Below are 21,005 nucleotides of genomic sequence, written 5' to 3' on the forward strand. Positions count from 1 at the left end.
TCCAAGCTCTTTTATGAGAACAGCATTACCCTGATACAAAACCAAACAAGGATATTACAAGAAATGAAAATTATAGGCCACTATTCTTATAAATATACATGTAAAAATTTTCAGCAAAATTCAGCAAACACATGAGAAGGATAAATCACTGAGACCAAGTAGGATTTATCCATAGACACAAGGATGGTTCAACATATATAAATTAATAAATATGTCACATTAACAGAATGAAGGAGAGAAGTTATATAATCATCTCAGTAGATGCAGAAAAAAAAAAGCATTTTACATTATTCAGCATCAATTCATGATAAAACTCACCAAATTAGGCATAGAAGGAATTTACCTCAGCACAGTAAAGATTGCATATAAGAAGCCCATGACTTCTCAACAGGGAAAACTAAAGTCTTTCCTGTAAGGTTTGGAAGAAGACAAGGACATCCATGCTCAGTTCTATTCAACAAGGTATTGAGAGTCCTTGCCACAGCAGATTGGCTAGAAAAGAATTAAAAGGCATTCAGCTGAAGGAAAAATTGTAATTGTCCGTGTGCTGATATTGTGATTTTATATATAAAACTAAAGTCTGAATGTTTTCTCAGATTAGTGGATGCTGATCTACAATGGGCCGGGGGAGAGTGTATGGGAAGAATGGAGGAACTCTGGATAGGGAGGCTGTGGCCCAAAGTTACTGAGCAAAGGCTATATTTGTGATACATTAGAAAAAAGAAAGAAGGTTTTAAGAAATATTGTTTGGAAATAGGTTAATAATCAAACATTAACTCAAGAGTATGGTGACACATACCAGAATTATAAAAGCATTCTTCCTTTGACCCAGCAATCTCACTTTATTGATACCTTTTAGTGCAACTACAAAATATATGAAATTACATTTTCTTATTTATTTGGTGCATTGTTTATAATAGCTGAAGATTAAACACAATTGAAGCATCCAGCAATAAAGGAAATCTGAAAGGCATTGAAAGTTATATCAAAAGTAAACTTGTCCCTCAACATGTGTATTATCAGTAAAATAACATTGAAAATGCAGGAAAGGGGATAGCAACAAGTTTCTATCAAGGTCTGGTAAATGGGAAACAATATACATTACCAAATTTTATAAATGCCAAAAAATCTTTTACTGAAATACATAAAAATATGCAAAGCTTGCATAATTTGCCTTGTTTTGATTTCTATTTCTAATTTTTCATAAAAACCAAATGTGCTACTAAGATTCTCAGGAACCTAGTCCTCATGGTCAGGTAAGAATTACTGTAATTCTTAGTTTGTTCATTTGTCTGTGAACAGAATAAAATTTGATCTGCTGTTGAGCTTCTCCTCAATCAGGAGTTCAGTTACGCTAGTCATCCCAGAAGAGAAATTGAAAAAAGAAGTAGGGGTACAAAAAGTTAAGGAAGCTAAAGTTGAGACTAGAACATATGTAGAATTACAACAAAAATTAGTACATTTCTTAGAAAAATTGTTTCCATAGGAGAACACCTTTTTAAATTTTATTTAACATTATGTTCCACAACTTCTTTAAAAGGATTTGAGATGGTGGGAAGGGAAACTTGTTCTTTGAGTTTTATCTCAGCATATTTATAGGTAAAGGCATAACCAAAAGCTATGACCAGAAGACAATAGGAGCCTAGATTCTACATTCATGCCAACCAAGTAGTAAAATTTTACAGTGACTTGGGTATTTGGAAGAAAACTTTTGTGAATCAATCAAAGATAACACTGAAAGTTTGTGCTATAGAATTGTAATAGTAATGCTCACTGTGATAAATTAATTATGATAGATCATTTGTTTTATGGGGAAAAGGAATAATTCTGCCTTAAGATGTTCCCTATGAGTTAGAATAATTAAAAATTTGTTTATGCAGAATTTCATTTATTATTCTTTGGTTAGGTATTACTGAGTCATGATTTTACCAAAGTGATGAATTTCAAATGCATTACTATGTGTAATTCTATAAATCTTTGCTGCAAAAATCTTAGTTTTGAGTGTTGAAAACTAGAATGTATTTGTTATAGTTCTTTTTTTGGGAGGGAGGGGGGTTACCAGGGATTGAACTCAGGAGCATTCGACTACTGAGTCACATCCCCAGCCCTATTTTGTATTTTATTTAGAGACAGGGTCTCACTGAGTTGCTTAGCACCTTGCTTTTGCTGAGGCTGGTTTTGAACTTGGAATCCTCCTGCTTCAGCCTCCCAAGCAGCTGGGATTACAGGTGTTATACTTCTTAATACCTATCTAATCATGTAAAGAAATTCATGAATTGATTTTTTTAGATTGCATTTTTATAGTAACTACCTGTATAATGTTACTCTTCAAATGTTCATATAAACCTTCACATGTATTTTCTCAATGCTTTTCTGTGTTTGAAGTATTATTGCCATTTTTCACACGTACAATCAAGGCCTAGGGAGTTTGTAACTTATCTAGTCATACACCTATGATACATAAGTAGATCAAAATCTCCTGACTTTTTATCATTTCTTCTCCCTGATCTAGTGTTTAATTTTTATTGTGATGATGATATAGCAGGTTGATAGCATGTGTTTTATCTTTTCAGGATATGGCTTTAGTTGCTCCTGAAGCTCCTTCAGAACAAGCCAGGAGAGTTTTTCAAACCTATGATCCAGAAGGTAAAAGATCTGATGTATTTGAAGTATATTGAGATGTACCTGAGTTTTATTGAAAAGAAATATTGATTAAATTTATGAAAAGTTTTAAAGGAAAATGATGAAAAGAGAAACCAAAAAAATAACATGTTACTTACCATTATGTTAACTTTAATGTTAACTTTTCTTTCTTTCTTTCATTATACCTTTTCTCTAACTTAAGAAACATCTAAGTTTCCCTTAGAATTCATAATCTTTTAATCTTTTGATAATGTTTCATTCTACTTCTTTAGATAAGGAAGTGAATGGAATTTATATCCTCAAATTTTTCCTACCACTGAATCATGTTAAAGAATAAATAAATTCTATTAATAAAGTTTTAAAATATATTTTGAGCTAATCATCAAACTTAAGATGGATTGAAAAATAGTAACAATTTCATATGGAAATAAAATCAACATAAAAAGTATAGTATAAGATTCAAAGAAATGTTGTGATTAATTGAACTGAAATTAGAGAGCTGTCATGAAGACTTTGGAGGGAAAGAGCACTTTTGGCAAATGGAGGCTAATAGAAAAGAAAGTGATGGGTCTGAGATAGTAACTATTGTCTGGCCTGAGTAGAAAGAAAAGCTATAAGAAAAATAATTAGGTAGAGTTTACTATTGCGAAGTGTTCCTAGAGACCCAAGGTTAGTGTAATAACTGAGAAAATTAATTATATTAAGTGTTGGATTTATATTTTAAAGAAATGTATTTCAGGGCTGAAGATATGGCTCATTTGGTAAAGTGCTTGCCTTGCATACACAAGACCCTGGGTTCAATTCCCAGCACCATTGAAAAAAAAAAAAGAAAAAAAAAAGAAATATATGTCAGAGAAGTTGAGCATTTTCCTGGAGTATACCCTCTTGTAGATTTAAATACTTTGTTTCCTATCATCTCTAACCTCCATTTAGATACCTTACATCTCAATGGAAAGTGTCACTTCACAGTCATGCACATACACACATATGCCTTTGTTTCAGGACTTCTGTGGGGGCATGTTTCTATCCATACTGATGTTAATTACAGTATAAGAGAATTCCTTGTAGCATGGAATACATTATAACCTGAGGTATGCAGGATGGCATGACAGATTAAGTGGGCATCTTCCCAGAGTTTCTAGTCAGGTCTTTATGGTTCAGATTTTTTTAAGTGATTTTACAAAATATGAATCATATTCTTACACCAGGTAACTATCCAGCACATTCTAAAACCAAACATATGACTTCATAGTCTGCTGTGATAGATACTGCTATGTTTGTTTCACTAGTGAAAATTTTTGAATCAGAATTGAAACTATGGGTGAATGAGCTTCTTAAGAAAATGATCATGCAGTGAGAAAATTAGAGGATCTTGAAGATAAGAACCATTAATGAAAAAGGGCACAAGAAATACCTCACAGCAAGGGGTGTTCACAAACAGAGGAGACTGAACATTCAAAAAAGCTCATTAGAAGGCTAAGTGAAAGAAACTCAACAATGCATACACTAATACTAAGGTTTTTAAAGTAGGAGACCTTGTCATAAGCAATAGATTTGTGTGTTTACTTTTTGCAATTTTTTAAATCATAGATGAGGTACTTGAACTATTCATTTTCTTTTGCACATTTACCAAAAAAAAAAAAAATCGAAATGTCTTTTATTGCCAATAATCACAATTTATAATCAGTGGCAATTTTTTCAAATTGAATCATGAGAGATGCAATATGAAAATAAAGTTGCTCTTCCTACTAAAGACAATTGTTGATTAAATAAAATTACTTTCATCTACAAAGTTTCGTTTGTGTCAGCTTAACAGGACTATAAACAATGATTAAAAAGCAAGGAAAACTTGTTCAGGTACCTCAGAATAGAGATCATCTTTATGATAAATCATGTATATAAAGATAAACTTTTCTTAAAAACTGAAATTTTTCTTTCAGCCTTTACAAATAGTCATTTACAAACTAATCTGCTCTTCTACTAATTTTGATGTTTTTTCCTCCTAAACATAGTATACCTTGCTTTCACGATATAAGCAAATCAAGCCTCTCAGAACACTAAGTATACTGTCTTACAAGCTTCTAAGTAGTTTTCAATTTCCATTTAGCAGAGACTGGTTTGGGGACAATTGTCCTTTGTCACTCTCCTTAGATACTTGAAGAATAATTGATCTAGAGAGGAGCTAATGAAAAGGGAACTGGAGTTCTAGTACCCATGAGTATTTTTGTATCTTTATCTCACTCGCCATACCACTTTGTCTCCCACTGTTGGATGCTACTCAGGTATCTGACAGTTGCGTTAACCTGTAAGAACACTGTTCACACACTGTGCTGTAGGCATATTGGGAATTAAATTAATGGACTGGTGCAGGCATCTTGCATATTTTAAGCAAGTGATTCTAGGACATTAATCTGGCTTATAAGGGGGGGACCTGTCTAAAAATAACAGTGACCGGCATTTGCATGGAGCATTACAGTTCATATTACATTTTTGCATCCATGATCCCATCAAACTTTGCCATAAACCCAGGAGATAGGCAGGGATTCTATCCTCATCATTGTTCTTCAAAAACAAACAACTTTGTGACACTTCTCCAGAACTACATACCAGAGAGTAAGAACTAAGACTGCAGTCTAAGTGTTCTACAAGATCAAATACTTTCTCCCCCTCAGTATTCCCAATGTCTTTTTTTAAAGGCTAAAATCTTCAAGTAGTACTTTTTAGCTCAAGTTTTCTTTGAACTGTTGTTATTAATTTAGTGGAATAAGGATTTGATATTGACTTTCATTCTACTTGAGTAACTTCCATTTCTTAGAAGCTAACTTAGAAGATCAAATTCATATTTTTGTACTGTTAATTTTGGTAGCATTCCAAATGAGAAACTTTTATTTTAGCAGGACCTTGATATCTCACATCTAATTACTTGGCTCAGTTTATTGATCAATCCCAAGTCAAGGAACGAAAATAAACACTAGTATATGTGCTCGGGGTCTCAAAATAAAGTGAATCAACATCAGGCCAATGCAAAGCATCATGCGTGCATTTTTAAGAAAGTTCACATTGCATTTATTTATTGCACCTTTTGTGGGGGGTTGTATGTGGCTTTGTACTCAAATGTCTGTTTTATAGGAGTTTTTATAAAATAAAAAAATAGTAATGGAGGTAGATTGATCAATGTGATCAGATATTGGACAGAGGAACTTTGTAGTGCCTCCTAAAGAACCTTGTAATACCAAGTAGATCTACATGATAGCTTATAAACTTATTCAAATAATTTTTCCTATCTCCTGAAAAAAAATAAATTTGCATTTGGAGATTGTAGATTTTAACTGTGGCTTAACTAAGCAACATAATTTTTCTCTACCTTTCAAATTCATCAAAGCTATGCCCACAAAACTTGCAAGTTTTCACAGGTGCCCTCAAACAAATAATTTATTCTATCTGCTTCAAATTATCAGTAACTTGACAAATTAGAATTATTCTAAACTCTTGCCTTAACAATTGTACTTTTTTTCCTATATGATTTGTAGCCTTCAAGTTGAGACTAATCTGTCTTCAGATGGGGATGAAGATGCTTAATGATGTTTAAGAACAGAAAAAGACCTTTGTGTTGTTATAACTTCATTTCCTTTTTGATAGACAGTGCACACTGTCTGAATGAGCAACCACACACTTTATTCTGTAGTTTGATTATAGGAGCAAGGCTTTTGACATCTTGTTCTCCTTGGCAAGATTTTTTAAAAATCAACTAAAGCCTGAAAAAAGACATTTTGTGGGATGCTTATTTAAAGCTGAGACAGTCTTTAGGAATGAGTAAATAATTGAGAGAACTTGAGCACTGTACATTTAAGGCAATAAACAGTTTGCTTGTTTAAAACTACCATCATTTCTAACTACCCTACAAGGTTTTTTCTGTGTCATGTACTATTACATCATCAGAGTTTGAGCCATTTGGCAATGCTATTTCCTCATCAAGCCAAAAAAAATTTTTTTCCATAGAATAGCCATCATCAATATTTGATTCTACTCTACATTTCAACTTCAATTTTTTTTCCGTTAAATCTAAAGCTCTTATTTTAGTCATCAAGCCTCTTATAGGGTATCTCTTCCTAAGTTGTCTATTACCTAATAGTCACTACATTCTTTCAAAATAGTCTATAACATTGTGACAAAGGGAATTATTTTCTTAATGGGAAATACTTTGTTTATTGAAAGATACACCTAATAAGTTGTTATAATTTTAAGTAGAAAAAAAAACTTTTACCCATTTTACAGATTTGTAAGACTGCTTAAAGAAGAAGTAATTTGACTTTAAGGTTTCATTGGAGTTTTCAGGTAGAAATTATGTGGTTAACTTTTTTATTTGAAATCTCCCCCAAAAAAACTTTTGTCCGTGTGCCTTATAAATCTAAAATAAAAGAATCTGGAAATAATAGGCATTGTTATAAAAAAAAAAAGTAAACTTAATATGCTATTCCTTAACTTTTTGTATTCCTTTTATATGATTTTCCCCCCATGAAATCTGATTAACAGTACTAGTATTTCTTGAGGTAAACTGTTATTTGAAGTTTATTCTGATATTTGTTTTTTTCCAGATAATGGATTCATAGCTGATTCACTTCTAGAAGACGTAATGAAAGCATTGGACCTTGTTTCAGATCCTGAATAGTAAGCTAAATAGGGAGTGCCATTTTGTAAACTCAAAAAGATTCCATTATATTTTAAACATTATATTTATCTTTTTTAAAAAAAATTTAAGCCTGCATTATAAAAACTAGCAATTTATATAAAATAAAGATTTAGAAAGAAATCAAACTAATCCATTATGATAGTAGAGACTTAACATATTTAAAATGAGCTTCCTTTCCCACCATGTACTGCTGCTTTTTCTGAAGTGCTAAAAATGTCTTTAAGTTTTAAGTACAGGTATTCCATTTAAAGATTTTATTTCTTTTGTGGTTTCTGTGAAATAATAAAAGAACCAGCAAGCCTCTAATTTTCAATCTTAAATAAAGATGACTAAATACATTGCACTTTTCTAAATGATTAACTGATCTTAATCCTTTGTGAATGACTTCAGTATATTCTGGGGTACAGAATTTTAGTATTACCTTTGTCTTTTCTTGTTATTCCTCTAAAATTAACAATATATAAAACATAACTTTTTTATAGATGTAGGATCTTTAACAAGAAATATTTTCTCATTGATAATAAAGTGGTTATGTGTATTAGATCTCCTAATTTTTCCCTTTTTTTCTGCACAATTTTTTCTTCAAGTTTTTTCTGACAGTGAATAAACTTTAGCTTACAGAACAGTAAAAACAAAAGCAACATGAAACATTGGTATATACAGTTTTTAGAATTTGGTCCTATTTTTAAATAAGTTCAGGTCTGCTTTTTTGAAAATGTGGATACTTATAAAACTAATCACATCTGAATTAATGTTTCAGTCGTCTTAAAACTTTTAGAAGAAATTCAGAGTTGAACTGGTCTGATAATTCATAAAATAGTAATTACTGTTTTTCTTCCAGACTTATTTCCACATAGAGACTATCTTGTTTGCCCTGCTCTAATTTACAAAAGAGAACTGAACTCAGTTTTGGTTACTGGTAGTTCTTAAGATGGGATGATGAAGGAGAAAGGGTCTTTTTTTGTTATTTTCAAATTCTTGCATGGATACATGCATATGTAATTGCCCTTTTTTCATCAGAATACATAGTATGCCTTGAATTATAGTTAGTATAGATGATTCAATCAGCTTGTTTTCTTAGAAGTAGCTGAAAGACTAGATTAAGTTCATTCTATAGTTTGGCCTATTCACATAAAATGTGATAGCCGATAATCTAGAATACATTAAAAATTTAAATATTGTAAATATAAAATGTGCCCACTTGTTTCATGCCATAACCTGGCCTTGCTCAGTCCTGCTAAAATATCATGTCCTTTGTGTAGTGTCCTAGAAGAGATACGTGGCTGTAGGATGCAAATAGCCCACTCACCATACCACACATAAAATATAGCCTGCCCTGGAGTTTACAGGAGACATGGCTACTGCAGTGCACATATGGCTTTCTTAAACCTTAAAGCAAAACTTACCCTTACAAGGATAGCTTAAACTCTCTTTAAGAAATAAACTCCTAGTCATTGACCCAGACAAAATACCCACACTCCCAGTCAGGAAGTCCTCAAACCCCCTGACTATATCTGGCCTATGTCATGGGCTGCATCTGCTGCCCATCTCTTGAGAGTTTGAGCCACAGAAGATGTGCAGATTCATTTTGACTTGAATTGAACCTAAGAGGAGAAGTGCCCAGTGAAACCCCAAGCACAGTGTTTTACTTGTTATATAATGAGCTAAATTTAACTTGGAATTATAGTTTGAGATAGCTGAGAGAATAAAACTTTTCTGAAAAGACCATTTTTATTTCTTAAAACCCTCCAGATTTCAGTCCATTTTAACATATCGTCTTTCTAATCATATATAACACTTTTTACTAACCTTGACTTCACCTAAATGGTAAAGGTTATATAGAGTTCTATTTTCTTTAGACTACTGCTAGACCAATAAAGTACTTGCCATTTACTCTAATTCACTGTACTTCAGCTCTTTGGTGATTGTCTTTCCTCTTTAACCTTCAAGTAAGCATTTTTTTTTCATATTACAGAAGACATTTATTTACCTGAATAAATAATTCATTTAGCTGAATTACTAACTGGGGAGAAAATCACATCTAAACGTCATTTAACTAATGTCCTGTTGTCTAAATTTCCATAAGGTGGACTTTACTGAAAGTTTGCAACAAAAATCTTACAACTGAATTTTAGGGGCAATAAAAGGTAAATGGCACAGGTCAAGGAAAGGAGCATGTCAAAATGACTAAACAGAGTGCTTAAAAACTCCCTACTCTTATCTCTAAATGTGAGAGGAGTCTTCGGGGTCCTGGATACCTCTAGCAAGGGGTACCCACCAAACATCATAATATCCAAGCTGGAAGGCAGGTCTCACTGACCAAGCTGCTCTGTGTTAAGATTGAAGTATCTAAAGGCAGCAGCCCTCCCTGGATACAATGGTGGTTCACTAGTTGAGCTTTGTTGTAATATGTTGTCTTTGTTATAATCACACGCCATTACCATTTCACTGACTAGATAAGTCAGCTATAAGGCACTGCCATAAATTTGCTCTCAGTAACTTCTGAGTAGTCCTAAACACAGTTGATCTCATAACCATCTATAGGGATTCCACAAATAGCAAATCTAAAGCACTGTTCCTGACATACCAAAACAATCTACTGGAGAGGCTTTCAGGAAAAAGGTGTTTGGGCTCTGATGATCAATAGTATTGTCAGGATGCATTACCAATGAAAAACTCTACGTCCTTATAATGTTGATTAAACTATTTCATTGATACTTGTTATACAATGTCACTGCCTAAGATTTTGCTGCTTACTGAAGCCCTAATCAAGTAAGCATTTTAAGACTGTCTCATTTAGATCTTAAAAATAACCTTTTTAAAAAACATTTTTCATTATCTGATGTACCACTGCCTTTTGACATGTTTTTCTTCTTAAGCTGAACATGAACTTTTTTTTTTTTTTTTAAGTTAAATGCTTTATTTCATTGTTAAATTCAGGTTTACCTGTGAAGCAAGAAAATTTGCCTTTGGGAGGTAACAAGACTGAGTTTTTAAGCCTTGGTTTTTAAATTACCTAATAAGGAACAAAAATATTCCAAAGTCATCATAATTTAAATTTTAAATAGTAACAGATTACTCTAGTTTAAAAATAACCAAGTTTTGGCAAATTAAATGTCATTCTTGTGTATTTGTCATTAAGATTCTAAAAAGAACAGCTTTTAGAAGTTTTGGCAGTCAAATGTGTTACAGTACCAGTAATTTAATCATAAAAGAAAAAAAAATTAGACCTTCTCCCTTTGGTATTCACTGTTTTCCTTTTTTCTCCTATAGTATAAATCTCATGAAGAATAAATTAGATCCAGAAGGATTAGGAATCATATTGTTGGGTCCATTTCTTCAAGAATTTTTTCCTGATCAGGTAACATAGTTGAAGAAATACATTTATTGTTATGTTCTGTTGGAGGGGCATCATCTGTCATGGTTTGGGTATTTTTTCCTACTTCTTTAAAATGTCGTAAGGTGTGTATGAGAGACTGAGAATACTCTGTTATGTAAAGAACTTCTCCATGCAGAGAGGTCAGAGCCCTGTGTACCAATACATTAATGCAGAGCTTGGCAGTGCAGTGCTGGTATGCCTGGGGTATACACACGTGCCAGTAGTGATGGTTGCTTGGAGCAGGGAAGGTGGCAAAGGATACTGCAGACACTAATATTTATACATAACCATACTGTTTTTTCTCAAGGATAAAATTCAAAAGTATATGGAATAAAAAAAGATCCTCCATTCCCTCTCATCCCCATGTTCATTCTCATGTGTAACTATTATTAATAGATTAGTATTTATCTTCTAAGAATTTTTTAAATATGGAGAAATGAGGGTAAAGGTACCTATAGGTAATAGGAGCCACTACTAGTTAACCTAAATTCCAGGAGAATCTCAGTTGTATCAAAGAAAAGGTGGTGTTTTGTTTCAGTGGAGCTGTGCTTTTTCATACTGGGACATGTCTTCTATAGGATGTTGATAATAGTTCAGTTATTTAGAATATATGCATGTTACAAAACCCTTGAGTTTTGTCTGTGTCACTGGCAAGCTAATTCTATATCCTATGTTGTCTTCTTATCTAAGAATTTTACTACTGAACTGAACTACTTAGATAGTTACATGGTGGCCATTTTATCAGACAACATGTTGTAAATTGAGATTCATTGTTTCAGTTGAAATTCCAATTTCTTTTCTACCTCTATCATAAAAGAAATGTATTAGTACCAGTAATTTAATCATAAAAGAAAAAAATAAGACCTTTTCTACAGGTAGAAAAACTGTAAAAATGAAAAAATGGTTGAAGGAAATTTGTAAGATATAATTATTAAATTTATACTTCCTTCTTCCCAATCTCTTCTCCAGAAGCACCTGTTGCAGCTTTTTGGTTTTCTGGGAATTACTCCATTTAAGTTCTTTGCTTTGTCAAATGATTCCCCAGTGAAAGGATCAGCATTTAAGAAACTTTTATTTCATGTTCATTGCTAATTACAGATTGCTTGATAAAACGATATAAAGTTTTAATAGTACTTTATTTATGTAGGGCTCCAGTGGTCCAGAATCTTTTACCGTCTACCACTACAATGGATTGAAGCAATCAAATTATAATGAAAAGGTAAGATAATTCACATAGCAACTTGTCTTCAACTGGGTTGATGAAATAAGTACATATGTATATTAGCAATGTCAGATTCCCATAAAGTGGTTACCTAAGGTTATTCCAGGAGTCTCTTTACTATCAAAACATATTTTAGAATTGGTCATATTGATTTGTTCAACATGATATGGTACATTGGAGATCTACATTGGAGCAGTAGTTTCACTGTGACAAAATAACTGCATCTACATGCATAGTTTTACCCTTGGCTTTGTACATATTTCTAAATTGGCATTATGGTTAGTATAGTGAATGACCTTACAGATGCATTTAAATGCAGAAGGAGGTGACAATAGAATTTAAGAAAAATATTTTAAAGGGTTAAAATAACCACAATGTCTAGCATTTATTGAGCATTTATCAAGAATTATATGAAGTATTCTGTTTATACTCATTTTATAGAAGAGGGAACTGAAGAACAGGTAAGCAACCTTGTCAGAGGACAGACAGTCAGAAAGTGGCAGAGCTGGGATTGAAACTTAAGGAGTCTAGCCCAGAACATGCCCTCTTCCCCATTATGTTTGCTGTTTTCCTTTGTAACTCAAAGGCATGAAGGTGACTCACGTGTTCTAAGCAAAAGTTTTGTCTCAGCACTTCATTGTTTTGATGAAATACCACTTTGTGTACACATGTAATGTCTATTATGTTTGTATTTATTCAAGAAACAGTTGTGGTAAATAAAGCTAATATTAGAAAGAATAATCCCTAACATGCCTTTTTAATTTGATCTATGCATGCTGGTTTTATAACTATTTAAATTGGAAATGGCAACAGAAAATATATTATAATGTAAATACATAATTTTGGTTAAATCTAAAATACTAAAATTTACTTTTATTTTCATAATATAAAAGTAAAGTTCCATTAGGTCCAAAATATACATTGTCAATAAGAAAACTTGGATGTCATTTCTTAATGTGTGTTAATGAATACTTCATCTGGACTTTGAAGTTTTGCATAGCTTTGAAATAGAGGTGCTTTATAGTCACTAGTTATTCACCTACACAGTTCCTGCAAGGTAGTCAAATATTATCCATATTTTACAGATAAGACAGGGAGATTAAGTGACTCACCCAGGGTCACACAGCAAGTCATTGACAGAGCAGGGATTGGAACTGAGTTCCTGATTCCCAATCCTGTCCTTGGTCTGCTTGGCCACGCTACCTGTGTATAGTAAGTTTTCAAATTATGCTTGTGCGAAGTATCTGGCATACTAACAAAGATCAGAAATCAAAACAGAGGGGATATTAACATGACAGTAGTATATAGCAACTATAAAGCAAAGCATGAATGTCATTAAGTTGCAGAACTATAATGTTATGCAGTTACTTGGGAGCTAGTGAGGTGCTATTAAAAACATCTGGAGGAAACAGGGAAGGGAACTACTATGCCTGATCCTCCAAGCAACAAAAACTAGTTGAGGTCTCCAGAAGTGGGCCACAGTACTCTGTCCAGGCCCTTCTGCTCCGTGTTATGAGCAAGTGAAGTTCTTTGTGAAAATAAGTCTTACTTGTCAAGTATCATAACTTGAGAGTTATATTCCTTGCAGAGAACTCCTCAGGAAAAGACTCTTTTGCTTTGGGGAATTGAAAAGTGAGAGTTGTAGTTTTAATAGTAAGTTTATTTCATCAACACTAGAAACAAACTTACATATTAACCAAAATAAAGTATTTAAAAAAATTTCTCACAGAAGAAAATGTCTTTAGAACTTTCTAAAAAAAATAGATATATGAAACCAAATTATCTGGCCTAGCAATACTTTAGATGTGGAAATAATGTGTCTTTTAGGGAACTATCATTTAAGGCTGATATTTGACTCCTTAGTCAAATAAGTTGTGGCTTTTATATTGAAGGAACATTATTATAATCGTGTGTATCCACCAATGAATATGTAAAAGTCATTATATATACTTTAGAAGAAGGCAATTTATATATTCCTATTAAATTATATAGTTAGAATTTCTGTTGGTACAGAAAATAAATTAATGACCATTGCTTTCATGTACACAGAGAACCCTTTGTAAAGAGTTAGGGTTTTCACTGGTGCAATATGTCATAAAACATTTTATGTATTTTATTTGAAATGGAAGAAATAAGAATACAAATTTTCTAGTACTTAGTGACCATTTTTATATGCAGTGGCAATGATCACATAAAACATAAGTGCTGACTAGTTTGATCTATCAGCCTCTTCCTACTATTTGATTGTACTACATGAAAAATCATGGAGAAAAAAAAATTTAAAAAGATGTCAGAACAAAGTACATTTATAAGCTGAATTTTGGCAATACTTAATAATAAATTTAATTTCCAAACATGCAAATTGTCTTCAGCTCTGGAAATTTAATCTTTAAATTGAAAGGAGCAAATGGAATCCTCCTTAGAGTGGATAGCTATATTTCTGTTATGGCTTTCCATTTCATGAGATTGGCATGAGTGTCTGAGTGCCTCAATATTACAATAATAGAAGTGATGTAAATGAGTATAATAATTGAAATTTTCTTTAAATAATTATTTGAAGGATGGTTTTCTTATTAAAAACAGTCTATATGTGTCTTGTGATTCACATATACTTTTATTCTAAACATCATCAAGTCAGCTAGCAATTAAAATCTATATCACTATCTCTTTGCAAATTTATTTTCACATTAATTAAGCAAATATTCTTACTCATAATTTCTATCAAAATAGATGAGAAGTTCCACATAAAACCCTATATAATAACTTGCTAGTCTATAAAAATGTTCTCACAGAAGAATTTACTAAGAATATTGATTGAGCTTGGTGGCTTTTCTTTTTTCAATAGGTAATGTATGTAGAAGGAACTGCAGTCATTATGGGTTTTGAAGATCCCATGCTACAAACAGATGACACGCCTATTAAACGCTGTCTCCAGACCAAATGGCCATACATTGAGTTACTCTGGACCACAGATCGCTCTCCTTCACTAAACTGATTTGCCTAACTATTTGTAAGGAAGATTGTAATAACAGATGTTGAGAGAGGGATTTATGACTGGCAATTGGCTAAACACTGGTACCATTGATTAACTGTAAATAACAATTAAAAACACATTTTTGTGTTTAAAATGTTTTATTATTTGTTTTAAAGGTTTACCTTAAAGCTTATCCTATTTTAACCCTTTGTGTTGAAATTTACTAGCAAAATTAAGCTTTAATCAAAGTTCATCACTTTTGCAATCAGATGAGTATCAAAATCACTATGTATAAACTTTTGGGTTTATTTCATTCAGGCACATTTTATTGTTTGATCGATTCTGGCTTATAATAAATATATCAGCTTTCACACTGAAATGCAGAAGTTAATTTTTTCTTTTCAAAAATCTTTTCCATGAGAAATTCTGATAAATAACAATTTATCAGTCCAGATCCTTTGATAATTGGTCTAACTCTGGCATGTTTAAAAATGTAGAAACTATCTGAAACCTTCCCACTTATTCACAGGTGTCTAGGGGATGTATTTTTTAAACTGATAGAAAAGAGAATGTTTGATAGTCTTAACACTGTTAACTTTCACTGTGTTGCCAAATGCTTTTCCAAATTTGTTCCAACAGCCCTGTAAGCCAGCTTTCTTGTATATTTATAAATGTGATAAATGCATGAGAACATCTGTTACTACATTAGTATATTCCATTATTTATTATGATCCTAGTTGATAGCCTAAATAAAAACTTTTTTCTTTAACTCTATCCTTGCATTCTTACATTAGTGACAAATAAACAAATACTTTTAAATGTTACTGTCTAGACACCCTGAAAAACACAGCATCCAAAACTTTTCTAATGATCCAAACTTTACCTAAGAGCTCCGCTAACTCACACAGCTAGAAGCACAGAGCCTGAGTGGTAGCCATCTAAACCAGTGAGCAAAGATGCAGAAGCCTCATCCTGTTTACTTGAGAGAGATTTGCTTTATTCTAATAGTTTGCTCCACAGAAGTTTGAAACCTGAACAACCAGAGCTGGTTTTGCCTTCACATGTGAAGCAGTCAACCATTTAGTATTTTCTTATATATTTTGGAGCTGAACTTTACCTTCAATAGCATACTTCCTGTGTGAATCTATTTGGGGTTTTATTTCGTTTTTGTACAAACAGTTACAATATAGTAAGTAAATTTTAGCACAAAAAAAAAAGCGGCATGAGATTTTTATGTATAAGTTGGTGACATTTTGTTTCAGAATTATGACACAATACTAGCTACTAGAATTCCAGCTAAAAATATTTTTAAAGTATTTTTGGCTGAATCTTGGCTGCCTCAGATGTAATATATGCACACGTGCACACACGCATGCGTGCGCACATATATACACACACACACACATTGTTTGAATTAATTTCTCTAACTCCAGCTTTAAATTCCATAAGGATTATGAAAACATAGATTCTCTCATAATCATCTACCCTACAAAGTAGTAGGATGCTCTCACTGTGCTATGCAACAAATCATTCCAAAACTTCATGGCATAAGACAATCTTTGTATTAGTTTCACGGATTTTGTCACTTAGAAGTTCAAATGGCACAGTGGGGGGATGGCTTGCCTGCTTCTCTGTCTGGAAGCCCAGCTGAAACACTTAGTGGCCAGGGGCTAGAATCATGTGGCAATGTCTTTACACATATGACAGGCATGACTGGGACCTTTGCTTGATATTATTGATAGATGTAGACACACTGTCAAACAACTACAGGTATTTTTTTTTAACACATGAGGGCCACTTACCAAAATAGATTAAGCAAGTCTAGAAAATGCTGAGTAGAAATTAAGTAACACACTTCCAAACAGTCCAGAGGCCAAAGAAAAATTGCAATGGGAATTACAATATCCCTTTCCCTGAATGATAATGAAAATGACCTAATAAAATTAGTTAAAGCAATGCATATGCAAAAAATAGTTTTAAAATAAATATATTAGAAAAGTAGAAAGTTTGCAAATAGGAAATCTAAGCTTGTATCTCAACAATATACACGAAGAAAATAAAAGGGTATAAATAAGGTAAAAGAAGTATCCACAAGTAGAAGAATGAATTTGGAGCTGGGGTAGCTCAGTGGTAGAGTGTTCGCCTAGCACATGTGAGGCCCTGGGTTCTATCTTCAGCATTACATAAAAATAAATAAAAGTAAAGATATTGTGTCCATCTACAACTTAAAAAAATTTTTTTAAATAATTTGGACCCCTACCTCACCTTATGCAAAAATTAGTTTCCAATGATTACATATTGAATTTTAAGAACTAAGACTCTGAAATGAATAGAAAATAGGAGTGAATCTTTGACACATGCCGAAACGTAGGTGAACCTCAAAACGTGCTAAGTAAAAGGAGTCAGTCATAAAGGACTACATTTATGATTTCATTTTTGTGAAATCTCTAGATTAGGCAAGACTGAGACTTAAATGCATTAGCAGGAGCTGGGATGGGGATGGAGTGGGATAACAGGATTGGGGAATGACTGCTAGTGTGTACAGAGTTTATTTGGGAGTAATGAAATAACCTAATATTAAACCATGGTGATGGTTGTAAACCAACTGAACTGTGAGGCTAAAAGAAAAATCAGTGAAATAGAAAGCAGATCTATAGGGGGAAAGCACTCAGCAAATCCAATAAAAAATAAAAGTGTTAAACCTGAGAAGACAGATCAAGATAAAAAACAAGACAATGTGGAAAAGGGGGAACATAAATTCTCTGGATATTAATAAATTATGGAAGGAAATTATGAGCTGTATTATGCCAATGGATTTAAAAACTTAGGTCAAATGGACTATTTATTTTAAAAACAACATAGCAGAATTGACACATGAAGAAAATCCCATGTTCATTAAATTTAGTAAGAATCTTCCCGCAAAATTCTTGGCCTAGATGGCTTCACTGGCAAATGCTTCCCAACACTTAAGGAAAAGGTATCAATTTTTTAAAAAATTCTCCCAAGAAATAGAAAAAAAAAATACAACACCATTCAATTTATGACTCCAGAATGACCTTGATTCAATACTAAAACCCAATGAACAAGAAGGAAATATTATAGATAAATATTTCCCAGGATCATGGGGGAAAAACTCCCATACATATTTGAAACACATGAATAAATTATACACGTGTGGTTTTCACATTAACAGAATAAAGGAGAAAAATTTTTTCAATAGAGTATAGAAAGCATTTGATTAAAAACTAAAATAATAAGCTCAGAAGGGAATTTCTTATGTAAAGAACATTTACAAAAAAAATTATTCTTAATGGTGAAATAGTAAACACTTTCTCCCCAAGTTCAAGAGACACTATGATCTTTCACCTGTTCTGTATAGTATTGTCCCACACAGGTCCTAGCCATTGTAATAAAGCAATAAAATAAGTAAAAAGCAATTAAAAAGTTAAAATGTGGTTCATAGATAATACACAAAATACTCTGTAGAAACATTTAGAATTCTTAAGTTAACTTAACCAGTTGCTGGATACAAGACAAAAGCCCATTTTTATAGACATAACATAGGCAATTAAAAAATTTTGCTTGGAAAATCATTTCCGATAGCATCAAAAAATACCAGATACCTAAGAAGAAATCCAGTCAAAGAGATGCATATTTCTATGCTGAAAACTAGCAAACACTGCTAAGATATGAAGCAATAAACAAATGGAAAGACAGACCATGTTCATAAATTCAAAGACAATTAGCCAAATCTTCCCAGATTAAGATTAAATTCAGTGAAATTCTAATCAAAATCTCTCACAAGTTTTTTTTTTAATTTATAGAATTTTATAAACTGATTACTTTATATGGCAAACAAGGGAGATTGAAAGTAGCCAACATAATCTGAAAGTAGAAAAACTAATTTAGAGGATTTAATCAAATTTCAAAATGCTTTATAAAACTACAATAATTAGATGTGGTAGTGAAACAAATCACTGGAACAAAATTCAGGTTAAGTATTCCTTATATGAAATTCTTAGAATAAGAAGTGTTTCAGATTTGGGATTTTTTCAGATATTTTAATATTTTTATATACATAATGATATATCTTGGGAATGTAACCTTAGCCTAAATAAAATTCATTGCATTTCATATATACCTTATAGCTAAAGGTAATTTTAAATAATATTTTTAATAATTTTGTGGTGTGGAATTTGGTGCTCAAAAAGTTTAAGACTTTTGAGCATTTTGGATCTCTTTCAAAACAGTCTCAATACAACTGGATTCTCTTTAAAAAAATGGCTCTACAGCTAAGTAGAAAAATGTTCTAGTTAATAATTAGTGTTTATTGATTAGTGTTTATTTGAAAATTATACTTAATCCCTACCTCACTTCATACACAAAAATTAATTTGAAATGGAAAATGGACCTACAGTGAATTTATAGAACTAAACTTCTAGGGACAAACACAGGGTAATATTTTTATGATTTTGCAGGAGTCAAAGATATCTTTAAAAGAAAACATATAAGATTCATTTAAAGATTGATAAATTGGACCTTGTTTGGGGGCTTCTGTTCATCGGGCATTAAGAAAGGCAAAGGTAATACAAACATCAGAAAAAGATACCTGCATTACATACATCTGACACAAAGGACTGTATCCAGGACTTACAAGGAACCAATCAAAAAGAGAAAGATAGCCATATTTCAAAGTGGGCCAGAGACCTGAATTTGCCCTCTGAACTCGCATGAACAGTTGTGCCAAACATCAAGAACAGTCAATGTCACCCACACCTTCAAAGATCCAGAGACTTGGCACACAGCACAATAAAGACTAGGACTAGTCTCCCCCCACCTACCCCGAGACTAACTGCCCCAGTATGTATTGAGCAATGTACCAATGTATTAATGTACCAAGTCCCTTTTATATATAATCTGGGCTGAAAATAATATTCATCTTCATTCACAGGAAGTTTTTGAACACTGTTATATGCATTAAGCAAGCTATTCAGCATAAAGCATCCTAGCACATATACGATGATCAGCAAACGTTTATTCTCTCTGCTGGCCTCTTCCTGGCACTTAAGTATACCCTAGACTGAATCTACTTAAGATAATATTTTATAATTATAATTTATTGTAAGTACCAATTTAATTAAGAAAAATACACAAATGGCCCTCTGCCATATAATATAGAATTTACTGTATCAGGTTATGTGTCTTACAACAATTTTCTAAGCATAAGAGTTTCTTCCATGAAGGTATTTTGATGTAAGACTGACAGTGAAAATATTTTTTTTCACTGTGTTCTGAATCAGAGTTAATACTAAACATCTCGACTGGAGAACACTAACCCATTCTATCAACACAGTGGTTACATTATGCAACAATATTTTCTTCCCTATCAATTGCCCTTCTTTCCTTGCTCACACTAACTGATGTTGCATATTAAATCAATTCACTAATTCTAAACAAATATTCTGAGTGAAAAAGCAAATGTGAGCAATTTCCTGCTGTCTTGGGAAATTAAATTAAAACATTTTGTCTATAAATACATATATGATCTTGTTAAAATTTTAATGGGGAAAATATGTCAAGTCAAAAATCATGCTAATCTGAGAAAATAAAACAAAATTATGTTTCTTTTTATTTACTACATTTCCTATATTGTCTTATTTACTTTCTGTCACATTTTACTCATTTTCACAGTTCCAAGAAAGTCAAATGCGTTATTTCCTCACCTGGCAGAGTCCCCAAATTCTGACTGGATTACACAGCATTTCTTAGCCAGGATGAGAACCCAGAAGCTAGCACGTGGACATCTCTGATTCTAAACATCACCAGTTACGTGACCTTGGACAACTTACTTGGTTTCTATTCTGTTCTCTATTTCTATTCTGTGAAATGAGTAACTGAGCTTTCTAAATATTATGTGTGAATTATCTTACTCAAGGTAAATATTTAAAAAATTGTGGGGATTATAATCATCATTATCAATTTACTCACCAACAAATGACTCAATATTCTGGACAATCAAAAAATTCTACTAACTCAACTATGATAGATGGGAGAAAAAAATATCACCTCACCAAAGGAGATGGTACACAAATATATT

General features: G+C 32.4%; 1 protein-coding gene across 5 annotated transcripts in view; it reads left to right on the forward strand.

The window, feature by feature from the left end:
• Positions 1 to 15,682, forward strand: part of Mindy3 (MINDY lysine 48 deubiquitinase 3) — a 79,970-nt gene extending 64,288 nt beyond the window's left edge. For 4 of the 5 annotated variants that reach the window (XM_076873133.1, XM_076873134.1, XM_076873137.1 and 1 more), the window contains 5 exons: positions 2,574 to 2,646; positions 7,239 to 7,311; positions 10,607 to 10,694; positions 11,860 to 11,931; positions 14,780 to 15,682. In XM_076873133.1, the coding sequence (XP_076729248.1) occupies positions 2,574 to 2,646; positions 7,239 to 7,311; positions 10,607 to 10,694; positions 11,860 to 11,931; positions 14,780 to 14,929 (456 nt within the window). In that variant the 3' untranslated portion in view covers positions 14,930 to 15,682. Of the gene's footprint in view, positions 1 to 2,573; positions 2,647 to 7,238; positions 7,312 to 10,606; positions 10,695 to 11,859; positions 11,932 to 13,019; positions 13,145 to 14,779 lie in introns of those variants that run through there. The other variant, XM_076873135.1, reaches the window with a different exon arrangement.
• Positions 15,683 to 21,005: the final 5,323 nt, after the last annotated feature.

This window comes from Callospermophilus lateralis, chromosome 13, assembly GCF_048772815.1.
Source record: "Callospermophilus lateralis isolate mCalLat2 chromosome 13, mCalLat2.hap1, whole genome shotgun sequence".
In the NCBI taxonomy this organism is placed as follows: Eukaryota; Metazoa; Chordata; class Mammalia; order Rodentia; family Sciuridae; genus Callospermophilus; species Callospermophilus lateralis.